Below are 26995 nucleotides of genomic sequence, written 5' to 3'. Positions count from 1 at the left end.
CAACAACAGGAATAAAAGAGGAATCACTATACCTCATATATACTTAAAAAGGATCACAAAATAATGTTCCAAGCTGTAAGCCAAGAAATTTGGTAATTTAAATGAAATAGACAAACTTATGGAAAAACACAAGACAAAAATAGAAAATCTGTGTAACCATATATTTAGTAAAGAAACAAAAATGTTACCAAAAACCTACACACACACACACACACACACACACACACCCTCCATGCCTGTTTATCAAACTTTACAGAAATAATACCAATCTTATACAAACTATTTCTGAAAATAGAAGAGGAAACACTTCCTAAATACTTTTAAATGGTTAGCATAACCATGCAACCAAAAGGCATTAAAAGAAATGAGTTACAGACCAATATTCCTCTTTAACATACACTAAAGTTCTTAAATGTTAGCAGACCAAACACTGAAACAGATAAAAGGACAATACATCATGACCATGTAGTTATCCCAGGAATGCAAGACTGATTCAACTTTCAAAAAAATCAATAAATATAATTCACTATAGTAATAGGATAAAGGGTAAAAACCATACAATCATCTTAATAAATATAAAAAATGGGGACTTTTGAAAAAATTTAACACCTACTCATTATTTAAAAATAAAAATCTCAGTACACTGTGAATAGAAAGGAACATTCTTGATCTGATTTCTCGTCTTTTAATCTATAAAGAACACACTGCTTCCCCCTTAGGACCAGTAGTAACAAGACAAGATGTCCATTCTCACCATTTCTCTTCATTAAATTGAAGATGCTAGACAATGCAATAAGGTAAGACAAAGAAATAACAAGCTTGTAAAATGAAAAAGAAATAAAACTGTCTCATTCACAGATGATGTTTTTGTAAAGAAAATTCTGAAGAATCTACAAAAAGATTAATGGAACTAAGTGAATTTCAGTAAGGTCAAAGTACAAGAACAATAATTGTTAAAACAACTATTGTATTTCTATATGCTATCAGGAAAAAACTGAAAAATAAAATTTAGAAAATTCAATTTCTAATAGCATCAAGAAGAAAACTCTTTAGGAGTAAACTTAATATGCAAGATCTCTACTGAGAACATTAAAATGTTACTTTACATGTATATACAGTTAACACTAATGTTATCGTATTGTATAATTGATACATTAACATAACTAAGTATCAATATGTAAAAGCCTCTTTTAAGTTGATGTAGAAACCTTGCATGTATGTCTGTGTGTGTGTGCGTGCACACAGTGCCAAAAAAATGTATACACAATTTAAGAAATGAAAAAACTATTGAAATTGTAGTACTCAATATATACTGATAACACAAGATGAATACAAGTCACGTTTGACTTCTGCAATGACTAGAGGTGCTCAAAGTGGTTCCCATCAGCGTCCAGACACTTCTGATTACAGCGAACGACTGCTTGAGCAACGCTGACCAAAGTGTCCACTTGTATACACTTTTGGCACCCCCAGTTCATATACACACACATATATACTATGTTTATAGTACACGTGAAAAAAAAGATGACCTAATTAAAAGGAAGGGTGCACAACTGCATTAATAATGTACTGCTGTGTAATAAATGACCCCAAAATTTAGCAGCTGAAAACAGCATATTATCTGTCTCATAGTTTCTAAGGGTCAGGAATCCAGGAGCAGGTTAGCTGGTGGGTCTGGCTCAAAGGTCTCTCATGAGGTTGCAGTCAAACTGTAGTGGGGTCTGCAGTTAACTGAAAGCTGTAAAAGGGTGCAAATGCCAGGAGGCAGGAATCAATGGGAACCATGTTAGAGGCTGACTACCGAATACTGACAGAGGTTACTTCTTCCTAAACGTATCTATAGAAATATACAATCCCAATCAAAATCCTAAAAGGCTCTTTTTAAAATAGAAATTGACAAAATGAATTTAAAATTTATATGGAAACACAAATGGACTAGACTGGCCAAACAATGTTAGAGGACTCACACTATTTGATTCCAAGATTTATGTTAACAGAGACAGTATGATACTGGCATAAGAGAAACAAATAGATCAATGAAACAGAATGAGTCCAGAAACAAATCCATACATGTAAGTTCCAACAATTCTGGACAAAGACAAAGATAACTAGAACAGGAAAGAAAAATTTTTTTTCAACAATGTCAGAATTAGATAAATGTATTTTTAAAAATGAACCACAAAACCTACTTCATACCATGCATAATACTTAATTCAAGATGGGTCATATAGCACTATAGGTAAAAATTAAGACTGAAACTTCTAAAAGAAAGCACAGGAAATTATTTTGATGATTTTTGGGTAGGCAAAGGATTCTCAGAACTCAAAGAGCATAACCTATTAAAGAAAAAATTGATTAATTGGACTTCATCAAAATAAAAACTTCAGCTGATCAAAACACAGTAAGGAAAAAACACACTACAAATTGGGAGAAAATACTCTCAATTCATTAATCTGACAAAGAACTGTATTCAGACTACAGTCAGCCCTCTGTACCCACAGGTTCCACATTCCTAGATTCAACCAATCATGGGTTGAAAATATTTTTTTTTTAATTCTACATTGTTGCTGACATGTACTATATAGTTAGGCCTATGATGGTTATTGCAGCTGTACTACACATATATACTTTTTTTCTTGTATTGTTCCCTAAAAAATGCAGTATAACATCTATTTAATAGCATTTACATTGTAAGTAGTTATAAGTAATTAGAGGTGATTTAAAATACTCCGGAAGATGTGAGTAGTTTATATGCAAATGCTGTGCCATTTCATGTAAGAGACTTGAGCACCCGCAGATGTCGGTGTCCACAGCGGTCCTGGAACCAACTCCCAGAGATACCGAAGACAACTGTATATTAAGAATTCTTACATATCAGTAATAAAAAGATAACCTCTTTTATCAATTTTTTGAATTTGCAGAAAACTTGAAGAGGCATTCCACAAAAGAAAATACACTAAGTGTGAAAAACCCGTATGAAAAGGGGCTCAACATCATTAGCCACCAAGGAAATTAAAAACAAGACAAAAAACCCCACAATGCAGTACCATTTCGCACCCACTAAATGGCTAAAATTAAAATGACTGATTATCCAAATGGATGTAGAGCTCTCATAAACTCATAGTAGGAGTATAAAATGGAAAATCACTTTGAAAACTACGTGGCAGTTTCACATATAGTTAAACACACCTCTGCCTGTGAACCAACAATTCCATTGCTAGGTATTTACTCAAGATAAATGAAAACGTGTTCGCAAAAAGACCCATATAGGCCTTAATTCTTAACAGTACAAAAACTGGAAACAACTCAAACATACATCAACAGAAGAAAAGACAATCTCTGATATATTCATCCAATGAAATACTACTCAGCAATTACAAAAAACAAAAACTGATACATCCAACCTCATGGAAGAATCTGGAAATGTGTAAGTTAGTTAAGCAAAAGTAAGATGCAAACAAGCACGTGCTGTATGAAGACAGAAAAAAAATCTACGGGGAAGATGGCAGGGAACTTTGGGGGTGATGAAATGCTCTATATCACCTTTTGGGTGATGGTAACCTGAGTAATAGTCACACCTCATCAAATTGAACACCTAAGGACTGTATATTTCATATTTAATTTACATCTCAATATAAATAAAATGAAAATAAAATTTAAAAATTAATTTGTAAGCTCATTGTAGTCATTTTCCTTTTTCCTTTGGTCTTGGGTTGCCCCCGTGTATATTTAGTGTATATATACATACACTTACGTGTATTTCAATAAATATCTACTACCATGTTTCCCCGAAAATAAGATCGGGTCTTATACTGATTTTTGCTCTATCAGGGCTTATTTACAGGGGGTGTCTTATTTTTTCATGCACAACATCTACATTTATTCAAACAGTCATGTCATCTTCTGGAACGTTATCATAACGTACTAAATGCGTCCCCTCTGGCTGACCATCTTAAGTGTGGCCCAGGGCTTATTTTCACGGTAGGTCGTATTTTCGGGGAAACACGGTATTGCCAAACACTATGCTGGAGTTTCAAAATAACTAAAAGTCCATGCCCTCAAGAAGCTAAGAATCTAGAAGAAGAAAACACACTTAAATACAACACACAGTGAGCGTCTCCATTATAGAGGTGTCCACAGGGTGCTGTGAGGAAAAAGAGCACCACACATTCATTGCCTGACAGAGTTAGCTTTCAGAAAGCATTTCCATTAGGTGAAGGATGAGAAGCTGAGTCTGTGGACAGGCAGGAATGGGCCATGATAAGCAGAGAAAAACACATGCAGAGACACGGAGACAGTCTAACACAACAGGGAGCTAGGAGCAGTTCAGTATTCTTGGAGTTTAGAGAACCTCTGGGGAAGTAAAAGGAAATGCTGGCAAGGTAGGTACCATGCGAATGCCAAGGTATGGGCATTACAGAGGCAGGGACGTGACACATTCAAATCTGCAATGAGAACTGTCACCCCATTGACAGTAGGAGAGAGAGACTGAAGGGGGTGCAAGTGGAAGCAGACCTGTCAGAAGGCAGCTGCCGAACAAGCACATCGTGTTTACTTTTAGCAAACCAACCAATGGCACGTAGACTGAAGAGGAACTTAAGACTCCCCAGAATGACCAGGAAAATGGGTAAAGATTAAGATCAGACAGTTCACAGAAAAAATAAATATGGTTCAAACATATTAAGAGATGCTCAGCTTCACTCAAAAGAGAAATGCAAATTAAAACGACACTGCAATACCATTTTTTACCTATCACATTGGCCAAAATCCAGAGTATGATTACACACCGCACTGGCACGGCTGTGGGGGAAAACAAGTATTGTCATATCCACGTTACTGTTACAACCTCTATGAAGGGCAATTTAACAATATCTATCAAAATTGTATCTGCTACATTCTTTGGCCTAGCAATTCCACTTCTAGGAATTTATCCTACAGACACACCTGCATATGCACAAAACCACATTATGTACAAGGTTGCTCAATGTAGCATTTTTATAAAACAAAAAACTAGAAACAATCTAACTGTCCATCAATGGGCCAGTTAAATTGTGGTACATAAACAAATAAGAACCCTGCAGCTGTTCAGACAGCTTGCCACACTAGCACTTTAATAGGGAAACATCTCAAATATATTGTAAAGTGAAAAAACTAAAAGGCAAACAGTTCAAGTTTCCAACATTAGTGTAAAACATGTGACAGGTGGCAGAAGTGAAGTGCAATAAATATATTTGTATACGGTTGTATTTTTTAAATTCCCGGCAGAGTATATAAGAAATCAATAACATTGGTAAACTATTGCAGGAGTCTGGGAACTAGGCCGATGGGGAAGGACAAGGATGGGAGACTTTTTATCATAAATCTTTTTTTTCCTCTTTTTGCTTTTTTACTTTTGAAATATTAATGTGTATATACTGTAAAAATTGGAAATACTGTTTCATATTCAACAGGATTTGTAACGCATATGATGTCAGAAGTAAAAGAGATGAAGGGGTCAAGATGACTCCCAGGTTTCTGACTTGGTAACACATCGAGCCATTCCTTACGATTTAAAAAAAAAAAAAAAAGAAAAAAAAAAAGTCTCTTTAATTAACCAGGGCAGGATGTTAAAGGATAGAGAAAGGCAGCTCAGTTTTCGACATGTTGTACTTAAGATGTTGTGTCCAACAGTACACTAGGGAAAAAAAGATAGGAAGTTTAGGAGAGAAATAGAGGATATAGTTGTTGGTAGTGAAAACATTTATATGAGCATAATTTACCTAGGGATGACGCTATACACCCAATTAACCCAGTGAATAAACTAAAAAGGCAACTAACTCAAAGTGACCGCATAAGATCACATGTTCATATCCTCTTCTCACCAGCATCAGGCTCTCACTAAAAGCTCACTTATTTAACACATTTAGATAATTTCCCAAGTTCACAACAGATTAAAAACATCGCCAGCTAGCTCTTGAAGGAGACAGGACAAAAACCCAGTCTTGACTCACCGCCATGTTCTTAAGCCTTCCTTAGAAAGAGACCTCACTCATCAAGCATCTTAAGAAATACCTAATGTGTTTCCAAAGCTGTTCAAGTCTTAAACACTAGTGATCTGAACTCCAACTAGGACTACCTAATTATATTACACCATAAAGGTTAAGACAGAAGGAAAGACAAAAGCTGAAAAGGAAGGTACCAAAGAGACAGAAGAGTAAAAACAAAAAAACTCCAGAGCTGTATTTCAGCTTGCCATTTTGAGCATAAGATTACACTGAAGATCACTGCTGCTTGATTGCCATCATCAAAGTTGGGCAGGCCTAATGAAGCTGCACGGGGCTTAACTGCAGGCTTCCGGCACTAGCTCTGCCTACACCAGGGTTTCCTGACCTTTGCACTACTGACATTTTGGGCCACATAATTTTTTGTTATGGAGGGCTTCCCTACACATTATAGGATGTTTAGCAATATCCCTGGCCTCTACCCACTAGATGCCAGGGGCACTACTCCCACCCCCGCAGTTCTGACAACCAGAATGACTCCAGACATTTTGAGAACCATTGGTCTAGACGAGGAATAATGATGAGAAAGGGCCAGCTACCGTGTTTCCCCAAAAATAAGACCTAGCTGGACAATCAGCTCTAATGCGTCTTTTGGAACAAAAATTAATATAAGACCCGGTATTATATTACATTATTATATAATGTAATATGTAACATATTACATTATGTTACATTATATAAGACCCGGTCTTATTTTACTACTTATGTTAATTTTTGCTCCAAAAGATGCATTAGAGCTGATTGTCCAGCTAGGTCTTATTTTCGGGGAAACCCGGTATTTGATGTTAACTAGCATAATAACTGCAGACAGACAAGAACCTTTTTTTTCAAATACTTTATTGAGATATCTTTGAAATACAAAAATTGTGTACGTTTAAAGCATACAACTTGTTATTTTGATACATATCACAATCAAGCTAATTAACATTATCTCTAATAGTTAGCTCTAATAGTTATCTCTAATTTTGGGGGGGGGGGATGGTGACAAGAAAAGAGCCTTTTAAACCAATCACCTCCCAAACCTACTGAGGAAAAGCTCATTCCATAAGAACATGTGCAGCTGGGGTAGGGGCAGTACGTAGGGATTAAATGGGAACCAAGCCCATGCTGTCATGCCGACATCCCCAGATTTCTATGCAGTTCAGCATGTAAGGACTCGGACACTCTAGCAGAATATCAACATAAAGAGGGGTAACTGATAATCAGAAGATAGATCTATATTTTCTATATTTCATGCTAGAAACGAGAACTGCTCCCTTTGACTAGTTTGAAGAAATTCCAGTTTCCCTGATAAGACTAAGTAGCCCTCATCTCTGGAGGAACTGAAATACCAAGGTCAAGGCTGCCACCTTGGCAGCGAAGAGGAGCCAAGCAAATGACAGTATAGATAAAAACAAAATGACAGTTGGGGGTGGGAGGGGGGAGTGATGAGACTGGACAAGTAGACTGTAGGGGACAGAGCAGACAATATAAAACTGATTTGCCCTGACTCTCCAATCTCCCTTCTGCCTTTACATGTCTTCTGTGAACACCAAGGTAAATTAAAGGCTTTCAATAACCTCATGCTGACCCTGGGTTGTTCAAAGCCTAGCACTGCACCTTCCATTCAGAGCACTGCTCCCCCTCCAGGTGCCATGGGCTCCAACGTCTTACTCCTCTCTGAAAATGCCACCTCCCTCAGACCATTTTAGATAAGGGGGATGGGAGGGTGGGTGGGGGTTCACAAGTTAATTAAGCTACTCGATGTAAAGTATGTGCTGCAAGTATCCTCTGCCCAACAAGTACATTAAAAAAAATGTTTACCCTCCCTCATAATCAAAGAAATGCAAATCCAAAACAGGATACAAATGTCACATATCAAACTGGTATAAAGGTATAAAGTTTAGTAAAGTTTAACGCTGGTGAGCATGTAACAGGCACACTCATATACTGCTGCTTAATGTAAACTGTTACAACCTAAATAGCACTCAAAAGAAGTCAGAACAAATTACGATACATCCATATAATACTGTAATCATTTTTTAAATTACCGTTGCTCTATATGTGCCAATACGAAAAGAGGTCTGTAACATTAACTAGGGAAAAACAGTAAACTGAAGTTTATAAAAAGTAAACAGCAGTACAATATAATACAATTCATATACTTTTTTTGTAAGGTAAACTTTCCGGAAATTGTTAATAGTGGGTTACCTTTAGAGGGAAAAAGAAAAGTAGCTTTTACTTTTACTTTTCTGTATCATTAGAAAGTTTATCATATACATGTATAACTTTAAAGATATACAAATCTTTAATGTACTCTATTCCCCCAAACCTTAACCACTACTCTCACCACCAACTCTCCTCTCCCCACCCCTACCCAATAGCTGAAGGCTAACTAAAACTGCTTGATGGAATTTCTGCTAGCAAGAGATATATTTTGGATATATATCTGGGGCTCTTTAAAAAAAATCTCTCCCACTTACTTCTCTAAAACCTCCTCTGGGATGAAAGAGGAGAAAAAGAATCCCTCCACTGCCAGGGAACCACAAACACTCATTTCCTTTCAGGCACTAACCCTTCTCTCCTAGAGGCACAAACGTCCCCTCTGGTTATAACACCCTCTCCTCCTATCAGTTTTATACCTAGTCTTGGCCAATTTGACTCTCCCACAAGAAGAAGAACCCTTGCAGAATCACTTAACAGCAGGGCCCTACTCTGATTTTTCTCAGCTCTCATCCCCTTCGTACAGGTGGCCAGCCACTACTCCCGCACCCATAGGCAGGGTCTCAGTCCTGCGTACTGCAGGTCGCGGGGACTGCAGGAGCACCTACACCCAAGCTTAGCATTTGTTCCCTGTAACTGAATCAGGTCAGAGCACTCTGTCAAAGGGAGAGGCAGGTTACTGGAGTACTTCTAGGTCATGGGCCTTTAAAGATGCCTCAAAATATCGTCCTGCTTCAGTCTTTCCTCCATTCCCCTTGGCTGACTGACAAGTTTGACACAGCTAAACCAAGTATTTCTAATTACTGCGTACTAGTAATGTCTAGTCATTAGAACACAATAACTATGATGTATATTTATAAATATCTCAGATTAAGGACTTTAAGGTTTACTTTAAACAACTAAAGTTTACTCATCTGAGATTAATCTTCGTGATTGTCTCACCGTGCATGATCACCCCTGCCAACTAAAACAATTAGTCTCAAAGCAGCAAATACATCCTTAATTTTAAACTAATTAGTAAGAAAGGGTTATAAAACCTTTTTCAAGTATGGGGGGAAATGATTATAGTCAGGTGGCTCCTAACAGTAGTGAAGAAAGAGATGTCCTCTGTGCCCCAAGGAGTCAGAATTGCAAACCACTGGCAACATGTTAAATAGGCTTAAAAAGTAAATACGTTTGCACAGAAATTTCTGGGTTTATTTTTCAACTAAATATTTTTAGAATTTTTAATATTCCCAAACAGGAATACTTAAACCAAATACAATTTTCTCCAAATACCTATTGTAATTGGAAGTGACAAATGACTTGTGTACAAATTGTGCTTAAAAGTAAAAAAATATGAGTATACATGCACACACACATGTATTTTATAAAATAAGTTCAATACTAACTTTTCCAAACCACTCTGGCTTATAAGTTTCACGAATAAATAAATGTCAAAGAATCTTATACGATGAAAGACCATGCAGCTCCAGGAGACAGGCAAGAAAAGAGGTTATCTTCCGAGATAACGTAAGTGGACTGAATCCTGAGCAGAATTTATTAAAAACAGACTATAAAACAGATGGTTAACTCTGAAACTTTGATAAGGTGGGAAGGGGAGGAAGAATACGCTACCTGGCAACAATTTTAAACATTGCTTAAGTCCTACATAAAACACTGCAGACCATGGGGAAGCTTCTAAGCTTCCAGGAGATCTAAGGAAGTTAGATCTTGCCCAAAGGACTTGCCCCAAGTCCACCACATGAATATGACTGTGACTTTGGATAAAACAATTAAATCAACAATCGGAACCTAATTTCTCATGTATATGATAAGTGAGTTGGAGATCTTTCATTTTTCTTGTTGCTATCTAACACTAACAAAGGCCACACAAATTTATTCTCTTCTAAAATAAGTTAGATACAGTCCTCGTCATCCAAGCCAAGGCACAGTGAGCTCTCCTGTTAGTTCCAGGCACACATAATCAAAAAGAGTAGCACTGAGGAAGCCAAAAGGACAAGCCTAACTCTCCGAAGAGGAGAAGCAGAAAGAACACAGCTCCCCAAATATTCCCCTCCTCACAAAGTTTTGGGTATATTCTACCATTTCACTCTTCAGCAGGGCAAGCCCTGTCAAATACAGGATATCGCTTTATTTTTGGCTTAAATTATTGATAAACCTAGACCTCAAAATGTTATTCTTTGTGACTGTTAAAGCTGCAGAGCAATTTTAAATAAAATTTAAACATTAAAACAACTTTATCCAACAGCCAACTCAGTAGAACTACATATCAAACGAGATTAGCACAAAACGTCTCATGACAACAAGAATCACTATCATCATCACCCCATTATCACCTCTAATTCTTGGGGAAAGTGAAGGAAAACGAAAGACATAACCAGACAGGAATAAAAGCAACAGGAAAAGAACAAAAGCTGCTGTAAAAACAAAGTTAATACCAGGAGAACCAATGTCAACAATAAGGGAGAAAATTAAAAAGGGGGCACAAAAGTGCTGTTAAAAAAAAAAAAAAGGTCAATACAAACACTACCTTGTCATTTAAAGTACACCATCAAGTAAAACCCAGCCAAGTATGATTTTTTCAAACCATCAAAAAAGGTTAAAAAAAAAAATTACTACTTCAGTAATTCAAAGAACATCTGAGGGCACCTTTTTTTATATACAGTGCATATTTGTAAATTTATTTTGGAGGAATAATGTTCTGACTTAAGGTGTTTTTACAGTTTTTGAGAATAAATTTACCTTATTCTAAGTCCCATGTTGAAACTTTCACCTACATATGCACCACTATAAATTTTAATTAGGTCTTCTGCTATCACCAGGTGATGTAAGATTAACCGTTCCAGAAACTGACCTGCATACATCCTAAGAACGATCATTTTATTGTCTGGAAAAATGCTAACATCCCTGACATAAGTCCTGCATCGATAAGAAGTGTCCTTTCTAGCCCTTATTTTGCTCAATACCACACTTCTGTTTTGTTTTTGTTGTGTTTTTTTTTTTAACTATTTTGACTACTACACGAGTTGGTCCAGAAAATGTTCTATCTTGGAACTTCATCTACATGTGATAACTGAGAACAATGATTACACTGCCCTTCCAGTTCTAAACAGTTACGGTTTACTTACAGCTCGTCTCCTATATATAAACACACTTGAGTTTTTAAAGGTTATTAGATAGTAGAAGACTCCCATCTCACTCAAGACCGCAGATCAACCCTTGAAATTAAGGGCTGTATCCAGGTTTCCGAAACTCTGTAACACCCAGGGTAGGGTCGTCAAGGACGGCACTGCCCACCTCTCGTTTCATGCTGAGAGCCTGCGATGGGCGTTCGCAGCACGTTCCTTACAGTCAAATACAGGGCTCCCTTCGTGGTGTTCGGCGGGTGCGAGTCGGAAACTCGTCCCGCAGAGGCGTCCCCGGGTGCACGCGGGGCGCGCGGAGGCTCGCAGCGGGCTGCGACGTCTCAGGGGTCAGACGCGCCCCCTCAAACAAGTGTCCCGCGGCCGAGCGCAGCCCCCAGGTTTACACCGCGGACCACAGCAGCCGCCGCGGCCACAAACCGGGTTTTGCTCCCGACCCAAAACTTCGGAAGTGTCACTGAGCTCCAAGAGTGCACACGCGCTGACGGTTTCCAGCGGCGCCCCACGTCCCTCGCTCCAACTCCCAGGCTTCCCGGAGGGTCGGCTGGAGCCCAGCGGTCGCCTGGGCCACTGGAGCAGCGCGGGGCTCCCGCTGCCCTCGGTCCTCGGGCTCCCCGAGCATCCGCCCCCAGAGGCGCGGTTAACGCGCGCTTTCTCCCGGCCGGCCGGCGAGGAGCCGCGTAAAAATGTCACCGGAGCAGCCCGTGGTCGGCGCCCGGAGCGGAGGCGGGGCCCGCGGGGACCCGCAGGAGAGCGCGAGGCGGCCCCGGCCCGCAGCCGCCGGGGCTCAGCCGGCCCCGCGCTCCCCGCCCCTCGCCCGGAAGGGGGAAAACCCGCCAGCGGGAGGATCCACCAGGAGCACCACGCCGCCCGCCCGCCGCCCGGGAAACGGCCGCCGCCGCCGCTCGGCCGGGCGCGGGGGGAGGGGCGCCGGGCGCGGACCCCCGCCCGCGCGCAAGGTCACCGCCCGCGGCCCGCCGCCCCACGCCGCGGGCGCCCGGCCGGGGCCAGGGCGGCAAGTTTGATTTCCCGAGGCTGCGGCGGAGCCCGCGGCGCGGAGGCAGCGCGCCGGCCGGGGCCTCCCCACCCCCACCGCGCCGCCCGGCCCACGCCCCCGGCCCGCGCCCCGCCACCCTCGGCCCCGGCCGCCGCCAGGCAGCCGGCAGCTGCAGCCCCCGGCGCCGGGAGGGAGTCCCGGCTGGCAGGCGGGCGGCGCGGAGCCCCGCCAGACACAGCCGCGGTGGCGGGCGCTGAAAAATGGAGCACGGCGACCCGAGTGGAGAGACGTTTCCTTTCCGTTAACTGAATTGTTTCCTACCTCCGGGGGCCCGACGCGCTACTCCTCTCACTCCGCTGCTCTCCGGGATCCGCCGCCGCCGCCGCCGCCGCATCCAATCGCCTCCTCCCCCCCCTCCCCTTCCGCAGCCAGCCCGGCCGTTCCTCCGCCTCTCCGCTTCAAAATGGCGCCAAGCGCTCTTCGGCGGCTGCTCCAATCGAACCGCCGCGGCCAGCACCGGGGGCCGGCAGAGCGCGGCACGGGTGCGCAGCGCCCCCTGCCGACCACACCGCCCCGCACTCGCGCCCGCCGACCCGCCGCGCTCCTCTCGGCCTCGCCCGGGCGCGCGCGCGCGCGCACGGCCCCGCCCCGCCCCGCCCCGCCGCGCGCGCACGCAGCCACGCGCGCGCCGCCACTGTGGCCCGGGGCGCGGGAGCCCCGCGGCTGTCAGTGCTTTCTCTGCCTCCGAGGCTTCCCTGACTTTTGCCGAAAACCGCGTACGTTGTTAAAGACCTCCAACATCCTGGGTAAAAGTTGGGCATTTTAAAAACCACTGAAGTGGAGTACGGATGTGGTCCTGTGCGCATGGAATGGGTATTAGCTACTTCGCTCCTCACTTGGTGATTCTGACCTAGTCACCTCCAAAATGCCATCAAATCGTTTTTCCTACACCGTGCGTTATGCCTTTACTTAACCCCATGGGCAGCGTTCCCGTTTTGCAGAGTTATCTGGGCGGTGGGTGCGGGGTGGGGGGCGGCGGACACAACAATTCCAGCTGTAACAAAACATTCTATTGATTTTGTTATCACAGTTGTCCTTACTGGAGGGAGAAACAACCTGAAGATCACAAGGACACCTTCCAGGAGGTGGGTTGCTAAACCCCCTCACCTCCAGGAGGTGCGGTTCCTCCCTCCAGCAGCTGTGGGCGAGGATACTGAAGAGTTGATCCGGACAGCCAGGAAAAACTCTGAGCCCTCCATGAAGCGTAGTTCCTAATAAAAGAAACTTTTGTTTGTGTTATACAATAGCAGATGGAGTCACAGAAATTGGTACTATAAACCTTCATTTAAAGCAACACTGTTTATGAAAACTAGAATCTGAAATTGGTATCAAAACAAAAATAAACTATGTTTAGGGCTTTAAAAAATAACGAAGTATGGGGGCAGGGTGCACATGGGCAATCTCTGTATCTTGCTCTCAGTTTTGTTGTGAACTTACAAGTGATCGAATAAAAATAAAGTCAAAAAATAACCAAGTTGATATTCATCAAGAGCAATATAATTGGACATGGCATAATTCGAGATAGTTAAAAACATAACCATTTAAAAATCAGTTGTGAATGCTGTCTACCCTGACAAAGAGAAATTATATGGGAATGATGTTTTTAAAATATGCTGATTTTTATACAGACATGGTTAGGAGAATTATCTCTGGTTGTAAAGAACCACACATCCAGTCACCACCTGTACTAGTTTTCTAGTGCTGCTATAACAATCACAAAATTAGTAGCTTAAAACACAAATGGACTGCCTCACAATTCTGTAGTGCAGAGGATTGGCACAGGGTTCCCTGGGCTAAAATCAAAATGTTGGTACCTCCTGCATTCCTTTCTGGAGGGCCTGAAGGAAAATCCATTCTCCTGCCTTTTTGAATTGATACCATTTGAAAGAAAATAATTTCCGGGTTGAAAAGAAAGCAGAATTCTATATGAATGTGCTCCTTTAGAAATATAGCACTTAGTGTTTGCAATTGTATTTATTGAAATATATGAATAGCAAAAATAATGTAAGTCAATCAGTTTCAAAATGGAAGTAAGCTACGCTATAAGAAACTGTATTGATGTATGCAAAGAAAACAAAACTAGAAAAGACGGAATTTCTGAAAGTCCATGTCTGATCAGAACAAATATATTATTTTACTTGCACATTATCATTTCACTCCAAAAAGCAGTAAAACAATTATCACACATAAAGCATGCTGGGGAGTTAGTAAATGAGGAGACTGAACCCCACCTAGATATAGGCTGTTACTTATTCGATGTAATTTGAGGTTCCAAAGGCCAGTCAAGCTGAATATACAACCCCTGCTTGCCTGCAACAGTGCTGAGAATGCTACTAGACTAATTCTTTGGGTTAGTCTTGGATCTACAGAAAATATGTTGAAATGTGGATGTGTTACTTGAAAAAGATAAACAACTAGCCCATTAGTATTTATTATCAGAGACTAAGCTGAGTAGAAATTAACTGTGATACTTCAGGCGTTCGGGCATCAGGTGCAAGATTAGAACAGTCTTCTCCAAAAGCCTGAAGTCAGACCCCTATTCATGACGCTGCCATCACGAAAGGATAGCACAGGGGCTTTCCTCCTCCCTCATCCCAAACTCATCTCCTAGGGCCTAGAATCCCTACTTCCATGATCAATCACCTGTATTAAGCACTATGCCCATCCTGTGACTCTCTTTAAAATGCAGATATTCCTGGAAGAATGCCATATTCACCTGCTGTCTGGGACAATGATTGTAGAGTGGAGTGGAGGAATTCCCCAGTCACCTGGGAAATTCCTGAAAACCACATGTGCCTGTCAGCCCACACTGCTACTGGCTTTACATCAGCACAAGATTTTTTTCCTGTCTGTGGAGAGAGAAAGAGAGACAGGGCTGAGAAAGGCACTGGGACATCCAGCCACGGAGAAGAGCCAGAAGGGGAAAGGGAGCTACAAAGGAAAATTAGGGGGAGGGGTTCGGAGAGTACCTTGGCCTAATTCATAATGCAGCTTCATGCCAGTGCTAGCAAACCTAAGCCAAGGCAATTTCCTTTTGAGTTTCTTTCTTTTTAAGCATTATCCTAGAGGTCTCTTCTTGTTAAGAACATTTAGCTTCTTAAAGAGTTCTGGACCATCATCTTATCTATCTAATAACCAACAGTACTCCTGATCTCTCATGTGAATTCTTAACTTTCTTTTTTTTTTTTTTTCAGAAGAACTCTCTGGGATCTGTGTGTGTGTTATCAAAGATCATTGGGGTAAACATACAGACTTGCTAGAGTCTTCCTGGTTCCCTTGGAGTGAAATCACATAGGCCACAGTTGTGACTGTGATTCTGAGCTGCTGGCTGAGAGTTCCTGAACGCACCAAGCAGAACAGCAAAAGTAAAGACAGTTCACTCTTCTCCACCGTCAGCACTCAGCCATGTGTGCAATCCAGGGTCCTTAATGGGAGAAAATTGCATCTCTTTACACTGTAAATCCACTGTCCAACAGAAATACGATGTGAACCATGTATGCTATTTAAAAGTTCCCAATTTTAAAAAGTAAAAAGGACCCAGTGACATTAATTTTAATAATATTTTATGTAATTTCCAAATGGAATTAATGTAAAAATGTATTAGTGAGATATTTTACACTTTTGTTTATGTTGTGTATTTTATACTTAAAGCACATCTGAATTCACACTAGCCATATTTCAAGAGCTCAATGAGCCATGTGGTCAGTGGCTTCCTATCATGAAGATCACAGCCAGTAGACCCTGCAGTCAAAATGCTATTTTTAAACAACTTAAATAGCTAACATTATTTCATCACATATTCTTTGCAACAGTTAAAGTTTGTTAAGAATTATGCTAATACCAGTTGAAGTGCGTGTATCTAAACATGTATAAAATATACACATTTATATAGCACATACATATATATTTATAGAGAATTACACATACGTAGTACATACATATGTGGGGGGCGAAAAAATGTATACGCATGACTTATATTCACCTTTTGTTATCAGTATATATTATTACAATTTTAATACAGTTTTTTCCTTTCTTAAAATTGTGTATACATTTTTTGACACTATATGTACATGGTTATTTTACATTCATATTTTTATTTTGATATAGAACAATGACTTACTTTAAATTTCATATTTATATCAAGTATATAATTGGTTCAGATATGTAAGAAAGCAAATGAGAATTAATTTATGGAATATTATTAGTCACGAGAACCAGCCACAATTCTCATCAAGCAGATAAACTTCACACCAGAAGCATGCTTATAGTAACACAGGAGCTCTTTTAAATACATTTTTGTTTAGAATATTTTTTTTTACATGTTGTTAGAAATAATGAGTAATAGGACAATCTTGCAGATGACTGAATGAAATAAAAAATCAGGACTCTCTTCCACACCTCTTCTTTGTATTTTGATATTAATGAATTGTTTGGCATTCAGGACAGCTACCGCTACTGTTGACTATTCTGAGGCTATGTGGGGGGCTGCCTCTACTTATTCAACGAGACTGCTTTACTTAGTCACTGTTTTACTTCTCATTACTCTTCATCTCTTTCCCAGTTCCCACAATCATACTACTTTGGCCCCTGACTTTCTTTCCTCTAAGATTACCCTTCATCTTAATTTTCTTTTGCTCTCCATAGTCTTACTGTCCATGCTATTTGCAATTGTAGAATTTTTTTGCATCACTATTTTATAAAAGGCAAAAAAGGAACCATTGTCTATTCTTTCTTAGGTTCTTAATTGCCTCCCCAAATAGGGTGTGAATGCCATATTAATTATATGTGTATGTATATTGCACAAGTCTGTTCTTTATAGGTTCATGTCACTTCTAGGGGAGACTTCCTTTTTATATGATTAAACTAGTTGTAATTTCTTATATAAAATGCACCTACTAGTCTTTTATTATTTGATGGTGGCTTCTAAAAACTTGTTATCAGTTTGCTTACATACAGTATTGCCTTAGAGCTGGTTTGGAAAGGGTGTCAGAAAGATGCCATGAAAAGACTGAGAATTTTAGGGTTTGTAGAGCATAGAAATGACTGCCTCTTTCAATTCATTTTACATAGAGAAACTGAGATGGAAATAGCTAAGTGATTTATCCAGGGATACATAAATGGGGGCATTTTTCAGTGAATCTCATCATCCTCCAGTTAATTTAGAAAGTAATTTTAAAATCCCATTCCATCTCATAAACAAATCTTTTTATGTTTGAATCTCTTTTTAAATTAAATCCCATATAAATCACAAACAAATACCATGAGTCCATGGAAATACTGATTGACTGTGGGAAGATAACAAAAATTGAAACCTTAAGTGTAATGCATGGTTGCTTCAATATGTTCTCTCAAATTTGTTCCGTGTATATATGGCATTTTTTTTGTTGTTTGTTTGTTTTTTATAGGTCTTACTTTTTATTGTGGTAAAAATACATCATAAAATTTACTATCTTTACCATTTTTAAGTGCACAATTCAGTAATGTTAAGTATATTTACATTGTTGTGAAACAAATCTCCAGAACTTTTTCATCTTTCAAAATTAAAACTCTGTATCCATTAAACAACAACTCCTCTTTTCCCCTTTCTCCAGCCTCTGGCAACTACCATTCTATTTTCTGTTTCTATGAATTTGACTACTTTAGATACCCCAGATAAGTGGAATGCTACAGTGTTTGCCTTTTCATGACTGGCTTATTTCACTTAGCATAATGATAGATCTTTTTAAGAGTTACAAAATTAAATGACAGAGATTTTTATATAAAATATCATATCTCTCACTACCACCTAAGGAGAGATTTGTGTTTACAAAGCATTTATCATGTATTCAACTTCAGGAAATAATAAAGAGTTATGAGACCAAGAGCAATTTCACTTGAAAATAATGAAAATGACATAGGAGAGTATAGGCTGTAGCTCTGAATATTTGTGCAAAAGGCATATGAATTCCTACAATATATTTCACATATATCCATATTCAATCACAAATCAATGTTTTCATTCTGCATAATTTCCAGTGTAAGATAACTAAAAACACCAAACCAATTTTCAATGTTATACTTCTGTTCTAGGCAAACAGCTTATTTTTGTGTATGGGGTCATAGCCCATTCTATATCCAATCAAGTTTGCATCACTTTTCATTCCAGGTAAATTAACTTGACTCCTGATACTTACCATTCATACATATGTAGGAAACGTCTTTTGTTTTAATACATAATTCAATTTCTTCTCCTGGCTATAGTAAAAACAAACACAGTAATATTAGAAAATAAACTTTTTTCAGCAGCCAGCAGATGGAGCTGTTGAAAAATGTTGACATTACTTTAAAAAATATTATTATTAATTTTTTAATTTGCTGAAGTAAAATCCGTTTAGGTATATACTTTATTTTTTTAATGTATAAATAATGTGCTTATTGTAGATAAATCTAGAAATGCAGTTAAGATTGAAAAGGAAAAAATCAATCATAATCATGCCACCAGAGAAAAACTACTTTTAATGCTTTCTTACATAACAGTCCAGAATATATTCTATTTAAATGTTTACATTTACATTTTTTAAAAGTAGTGTTTATATGTTTTATAATACATGCATGTGTTTAACATATGATTTATGTTTAATATCTTTTAAACATATATTTATAATGTTTTTTAATCTGACTCTCTCCTTAAAAATTTAACATGTAGTTGATGGTATGGAAATCTCCAGGGATAATATTTGAAATATTTGCAACTGTACAAGACAGGCAAGGAGCAATTAGAATGGATACTGGTTGTAGCTTGAGCAGGATGTTGTATGCTCCCTTCCGTGCCAGGCATGTACCCGTTAGTTGATGGATGGTAGACAACCTCTGGAGGGTGACAGGGGAGGGACTAGAGTGCACAATGAGGAAGGAGAGTTCTCGAGGGGTAAGGGAAACAGCTATGTAACAAATTTACAAAAACATTTCATTATTTTAACAACTGGTACAGCCACACCAATGCACAGCTGAAAGATCAGCTCTAAAACATCTGGAAGAATATACAAGAATACTCAAACTTAGTGGACTCTCACGAGGAAATAGGGGTCGCTTAGGAACAATGGTAGAAGAGATATTTTTCAGTATGCTCTGTTTGGTACAATGATTATGTATTTAATGTTAAAATGATTTTTAAAGAAAATATCATGAGTAACTTGCAGGTGAATAAATACACTCTTATATCATTATATTCAGTGGCTATCTATTACTATTCCATTGTGTAGTTATGCCATCATTTATTTAACAAACTCCTATTGTGGAACAGTTCAGCAATGAACTGTAACCTACAATATGCTTAGATCCACAAATTCATAATATATTTTAAAAATAAAAACACTTAGTCACTGTTGGAGGTTGCTAATGAACCAACTCACTGTTTTGAAATCTGGCAAATAAAGGGAAAGAACCCATCATGTATCCTGCTTGTTCTACATAAACTGTGCCAGTGCATAATCAAATAGCTTTCTGTGAACAGAACTAATAAATGAAGGAATGATAGAATTATTAGGTTGGTGCAAAAGTAATTGCGGTTTAAAAGGTTAAAAACAATTGCAAAAACCGCAATTACTTTTGCACCAACCTAATAGAATGTCATGGTGTTTTAAACCCTAATGAAAATAGTGGATCCAGACGTTGAACATAAATAACCATTAGCATCACAGAGGACCAATTAAACATTAGCCGCTCCCTGATGGAAGACCATAGCAGCACATGCAGTATTATTGCCATAAAAATCTAACCTGAATCTGTTCAAGCTTCCAGATGGAAGTACCAATTTACAAGATATATAAAGAAACATGTCCTACTTTCTTAAGTAAATTGCAAGGGTTGACACTAAAAACAAAGGAAACAAAGCAAAAATAAATAAGTGGGACTACATCAAACGTAAAAGCTTCTTCACAGCAAAGAAAACCATCAACAAATAAAAAGTCAACCTACTGAATGGGAGAAAATATTTGTACATCATATATGTAGTAAGTAGTTAATATCCAAAATATATAAAGAACTCATACAACTCAATAGCAAAAAAAAAAAAATTGATTAAAAAATGGGCAGAGGATCTGAATAGACATTTTTCCAAAGAAGACATACAGATGGTCAACAGGTACATGATAAGATGTTCAACATCACTAGTCATCGGAGAAATGCAAATTAAAACCACAGTAAGATACCACTTTGCACTTTGCATTTGATAGAATATTATCAAAAAGACAGTAAATAACAAGTGTTGGAGAGACTTGTGGAGAAAAAGGAACCCTCATACACTGCTGGTGGGGATGTAAATTGGTGCAGCCACTATGGAAAACAGTATGGCAGTTTCTCAAAAAATTAAGAATAGAATTACCATATGACCCAGCAATTGGTCTTCTGGATATCTACCCCAAAAATCTGAAAACATCCATAAAAACATATGTTACCCTATGATTGATATGATAATTAGAATTTGCTTCAACATAATACAGATGGGGGACAAAATGGATGGAGTATATATGAAACAGAGGGACCCCAAGTTGATAATTGTTGAGGTTGGGTTTTGAACAGATGGTGGTTCATTATACTCTTCTGTCCACTTTTGTATATATTTGAAATATTCTAGAATAATAAGTTTTTTTAGATGTACCAATTTTAAAGTTTTGGTACATATTGCCAAACTGCTCCCCAGAAAAACTGTTCCATTTTTTACTTTACCAGCAATGTAAATCAACACCCACATATACCGATATTAATGCAGTTTTATAGAAACAAAATTAGAGTTAATGACATCTTTGTTTATAGAAACAAAATTAGAGTTAATGAGTATTTTAATTTATATACTAATTAGTGTGAGTGTTTGCTCGGTACAGTGTTATAAAGTAAAGATTTTAAACTATCATATGATTTCTTTCATTAAAGAATGATTTGTAAAATAAATCTATCTCCTGCTCTATTTTCTTTCTTGAATTCAAGTCTCATGTTCCCACTGCCTGCTAGGAATCTCCTGGTATATAAAATTCACTCCCTCAAACGAAGCATATCTAAAATACAAAGTAATCCCCCCTTCCACGCTACCCTACTTGTGTCAATTTTACCTGGGATGCATTGCATTATTCACCGGTCTCCTCACTTATCTACACAGACCCGTGCTGCTGTTGTTATGTTTGAGATGTTCCATCTTTCAGTCCACCACCCACTACAGTCTCAGAAATAGACAAAATGAGAGTTATACAGCGGTGGATGGAGATACTCAAGAGACCATCAGACTGGATGTGTCAGCACCCCACTTGAATGCCGTTTGAGCTGTACTCCCCATGTCATCATGGAGAACTTCAGAAAGTGTTCTTGTAAGTTGCATGTGGATCACTGCATCTTTTATCTCCTTAAGCGTTAGAGACCTACCAAGCGGAGGGAATCAAAACCGACCGGTAACAAGGCGAGGTTACTGAAACTGAAAACACCTGTTAGTATAGGAGAGACTATCTCAATGAGAACGGCAAGCACAAACCCCCTTGTCTTCAGTTCTAAGGCCTATGATGGTGACTCAGATCGTTATCACTTCCCTGTAGTCCCATGCAGAAAGAAGAATGCTTGTTCAGAGAAAGACGATGGACATGGCATTAGAACGTTACAAGAACATAAAGCAGTGCAAGAACCCTAGAATGAGCAGGCGCAGCAGCAGCAGCCCCATCCTTACGGGGAAGCTGAGGCAGCGTGGACACACTTCCCAGAGGAAACAGGGAAGAAAGATAAACACGGAATGCTGGAGTAGCACCAGAGCAGACCAGCCTTGGCTAGGAGGGAGTGCTGAGAACCCAGTGTTTTTTATTTTTAAGTTTTGAATTATGTGCAGGCCTATATTTATAAATGGGTGTCTAACTTTTCGTCTTCCATGGATGTGTTTAAATTTACTGGGTGAAGAATTTCGTTTCTGGAGGAGAATCTTGTGTTGGAATTTCTATGGCTTACTTGAACGTAAAAACCAGACTCTAGCTTCTAGTTTAGAATAGAAGCCAGAAGGATGCCACAAATAGACCAGACACTTTGAGGAATTTTTGGAAGATATAAAGCTCATAAGATTGACTAAATATAGAGTTAATAAAACCATCAACAATAAAACTGCACATATTTAAGTATACCATCTGGATGTTTTCACATACATACTTGTCTGTGAAAACAACAACACAATCAAGATAAAGACCATATCCATTACCCCCAAAGTGCTTTGTGCTTTTTTCAGTCCCTACCTCCTACCCTCCATTTCCCAACCCATTTACTGCTTACTTTATCCCTAGGCAATTATTAATTTGCTGTTTGTCACTACATACTAGCTCACATTTCCTAGGATTTTAGATGAATGGAATCATACTATATGTACTCTTTTTCTGGTCTGGCTTCTTTCACTCAGCAATATTATTTTGAGGCTCATCCATATTTTGTACGTATCAATAGTCCTTTTTATAGCTAAATAGTCTGCCATTGTATGGACATACCAATTTACTTAACTATTGATTTGCTGATGGATATTTTGCTTGTTTCCAATTTTGGGATATTACAGATAAAATTGTTATACATATTTTTTCATTTGTGTACAAATTATTTGTTTGGATATGTTTTCATTTCTCCTGGGAAAATACCTGAAAGTGGAATTATTGGATCATATGGTGGTGGAAATTTAACTTTTTCATTATTAAATTTAACAAAATTATACAGGTTCCAAATGTACAACTCTATATTACATTATCTATACTTTGTGTGCTCATCACCCTAAGCCAATTATTCCATCACCATATATTTGACCCCCTTTACCCTCTTCTATCTTCCCCTTTCCCCTTGCCTTCTGGTAACCACTAAAATGTTGTTTGTGTCTATGAGTGTTTGGTTGCTTGTTTTTATTTTTTATTCATTGCTTTAAGCTTTATATCACACATATCAGTGAAATCATATGGTTCATGACTTTTTCTGTCTGACTTATTTCGCTTAGCATGATAATCTCAAGATCTATCCATGTTGTTGCAAATAGCAGTATTTCATCTTTTCTTATGGTTGAATAATGATATTTAACTTTTTAAGAAATTACCAAATTATTTTCCAAATGGTTGTATCATTTTACATACATCAGCAATGTATGAAAATTCCAGTGGCTACACTTCCTTGCCAAGACTTGTTGTGGTCAGTCTTTTAAATTTTAGATTTAATAGATGTGCAGTACTATATATTGTGACTTATTTTTGACTTTTCTCGTGACTAATGATGTTGAGTAGCTTGTCATGTGCTTATTTGCCATCCATATATCTTCTTTGGTGAAGTATCTATCCAAAATTTTTGCCCATTTTTAAAAATTCAGTTTTCCTATTATTGAGTTTAGAGAGTTCTTTATATATTCTGGATACACATCCTTTACCAAATATGTAATTTACAAATATTTTATGCCAGTATATGACTTGTCTTTTTGTTCTGTTAATAGTGCCTTTCAAAGAACATAAGTTCTTAATTTCAATGAAGTCCAGTTATTAATTATTTTCTCTATGGATCATTCTTTTGATGTTGAAATTAAAAAACCTGCCTGAACCAAAGTATGTGAATACACACACACACACACACACACACTCACACACACACACACACGGGGTGCCAAAAAAATATATACACATGACTTGTATTCATCCTTTGTCATTGGTATGTATTGAGTATTACAATTTTAATACAGTTTTTTTCCTTTCTTAAAATACGTATACATGTTTTGGCCACATATATACATATATGTGTATATATATATATATATATATATATACACATATATATATATGTATATGTATATATATATATATATATATATATATATATATATATTCACCTGTCTGTTTCTTTGATCTTAAGGAGGCAGCAATTTGCCCTGTGTTCTGTCCCCTCTTATGCGTCCAAGAAGAGTTGTTGATTTTTCAGTCTGTTCAGCTTTTTACTTGTTGTTAGAGAGGAGTGGCAACTTCCAAGCCCCTTATATGTGGAACCAGAAAGTGGAAGTCCCTTTGAGTTTTATTTATTCTCCTTTTTTCTAGTTTCTTGAGGTATATTGATTTGAGACTTTTTTCTTTTATAGTTTACATATTAATGCTATAAATTTCCTTCTAACTACTATGCTAGGTGCAGCCCCCAAATTTTAATAGGTTGCAATTTCATTTGTAGTTCGTTCAAAATATTTTCTAATTTCCTTTCTGATTTCTTTTTTTCCCACTGAATTATTTAAAAGTGTGATATTTGTTACACATTTTATTTCCACATAAGTTCTAAAGCCCAGGATACAATGTCATTAGTTTTACTCAGTCAGTTGTCTTTTAAAGAGATTTAAATAAAACAAACGTCTTTTATATTACCCACATCATCAGCATTTCTAGTACCCCACATTTTTTGTGTAGATCAAGATTTCTATTTGGTATCAATTTTCTTTTGCTTAAAGGACTTCCTTTAACGTTTCTTATAGTGTGAGTCTGCTGGTGATAAATTTGTTCAGCATTTCTATATCTGAAAAAGTCTTCATTTTTACCTTTGTTTTTGAATTACAGTTTTACGAGGTATGACATTCTAAATTAACCTTTTTTCATTACTTTAAAAATCTTGCTCCACTACATTGCATTTTTATTTTCTATTTTATGTTAAGTTTCCTTCTTCCTGCTATAGTGTAAGACCTCAGTGTAAAAGATCACATAACCTCGTGATGTGAACAGCGCAGGCCTTTTACAAATGTTTGCTGATTTGCCTCATCATTTCACATAAGCCAGTGCTAACTTCTATCAACCTCTCGATCACCTGGCCAAGAGTTGAGATTTTTCTAGAGACTCCCCAAATTCTTTTCTCCTTTTCCTATCAACTTCCTTGGTAAATGATGAAACAATGTCCCATTTTTTCATTCATTCAACAATTATTTATTGAGCTCCTATTATTTGCCAGGAAATGTTCCAGTGGGGGATGCAGAAGTGAACACACCAGCTATTTTCCTCAGGGGGACTACATTCAATTGGGGTGACGGGAGACAGATGATGAATAAGTAAACAAATAAATAATTGCACATTGTAATTTGTACAAAGAGAACATTAAAGGACATGCTAATGGAAAACAAGAGGGAAACATACTATGAATAGGAAGGTCACAAAGGTCTTGATGAGGAGGCAACAATTTCATCAGAGACTGAAAATGAATACTGATGAATATATTGTATATTTGGTGATGTGGAAGGAGCGAAAAGAATCTGGAAGGTCGGGCTCTAATTTGGTTCTTTGGAATTTGTGTTTGGAATTTGGTCAGGACTGGCTACACAATTTTCAGGTCCCAATGCAAAGTGAAAATTGAGGGTCCTTATTCAGAACACAACAAAACAGTGCCATTTAAGGTATAAAGTCTTATACCTTAAATACCTTATTTCCTGTCTTAGTAGTTTGTATTTGCTAATTAATGCCATGCTCCCTTGGATACAAGGATACTTACGGGGCAAGTATAGACTCTCACAGGTGCCAGGTCCACTGCTTTTTGACTTGATGTGTGTGTGTATGCATGCTGATTTCCTTCTTCTCCCAGCCTAGGAAGGAAACTCTGTACCCCAGCTAGGGGTCAAAGAAGCTCCTTTTGTGGGTGGTGGCGAGAGCGGAGGGAACGCTATGAAGGCCTCCGGCACGCTGCGAGAATACAAGGTGGTGGGGCGCTGCCTGCCCACCCCCAAGTGCCACGCTCCGCCCCTCTACCGAATGCGCATCTTCGCACCTAACCATGTTGTTGCCAAGTCTCGCTTCTGGTACTTTGTGTCTCAGCTGAAGAAGATGAAGAAGTCTTCAGGAGAAATTGTCTACTGTGGGCAGGTGTTCGAGAAATCGCCCCTGCGGGTGAAGAACTTTGGCATCTGGCTGCGCTACGACTCCCGCAGTGGTACCCACAACATGTATCGGGAGTACCGGGACCTGACCACCGCTGGTGCCGTCACCCAGTGCTACCGAGACATGGGGGCCCGGCATCGAGCCCGTGCCCACTCCATCCAGATTATGAAGGTAGAAGAGATTGCGGCCAGCAAGTGCCGCCGGCCGGCGGTAAAGCAGTTCCATGACTCCAAGATCAAGTTCCCGCTGCCCCACCGGGTCCTCCGTCGCCAGCACAAGCCACGCTTCACCACCAAGAGGCCCAACACCTTCTTTTAGATTCAGGGCCTCCCTGTTCCCTGGGTTGCCCAAATAAACTCCTTGGGAAAACCGGAAAAAAAAAAAAAAAAAAAAAAAAAAAAAAAAAAAAGAAGCTAATGTCCCCTTCACAAGGGTGTATTGCCCCATCCCACACTGTACAGATGACTTTCAAAGGATTCTAGTCTCTAAGCTGGTTCACACTCAGTACCTGGATCAGGGGTGGGCAAGAGGCTCACCCTGACTTACTTGTCTTCCAAACGTGCTCTGGTGCTGCTAGCCCAGAATGCGAACAGCTATCACTGAACTTCACTCAGAGATGATAAAGGAGGTATGCCCAGGCCCATCCTCTTATTCCCAGGGCCACTCTACAGAGGGCATCAGTGGAATGTGAAC

At 38.9% G+C, this 26995-nt stretch overlaps 2 protein-coding genes across 7 annotated transcripts in view; one reads left to right on the top strand and one right to left on the bottom strand.

The window, feature by feature from the left end:
- PDS5B (PDS5 cohesin associated factor B) overlaps positions 1-13001 on the bottom strand; it is a 160947-nt gene extending 147946 nt beyond the window's left edge. For all 6 annotated transcript variants that reach the window (XM_081046588.1, XM_081046583.1, XM_081046584.1 and 3 more), the window contains exon 1: positions 12708-13001. The gene's annotated coding sequence lies outside the window, so the exon portion shown is untranslated. The remainder of the gene's footprint in view (positions 1-12707) is intronic.
- Positions 13002-26059: 13058 nt separating this feature from the next.
- LOC308496700 (large ribosomal subunit protein eL20) lies at positions 26060-26676 on the top strand. The gene has a single exon (XM_081046292.1). The coding sequence runs from the start codon at positions 26090-26092 to the stop codon at positions 26618-26620; it is 531 nt and encodes a 176-aa protein (XP_080902418.1). The 5' UTR covers positions 26060-26089; the 3' UTR covers positions 26621-26676.
- The last annotated feature ends 319 nt before the right edge of the window (positions 26677-26995 follow it).

The sequence above is a fragment of the Rhinolophus hipposideros genome (genome assembly GCF_964194185.1).
Source record: "Rhinolophus hipposideros genome assembly, chromosome: 4".
Lineage (NCBI taxonomy): Eukaryota > Metazoa > Chordata > Mammalia > Chiroptera > Rhinolophidae > Rhinolophus > Rhinolophus hipposideros.
Note: the sequence above shows the minus strand (reverse complement) of the source record. Positions and strands in the feature narration are given on the sequence as shown.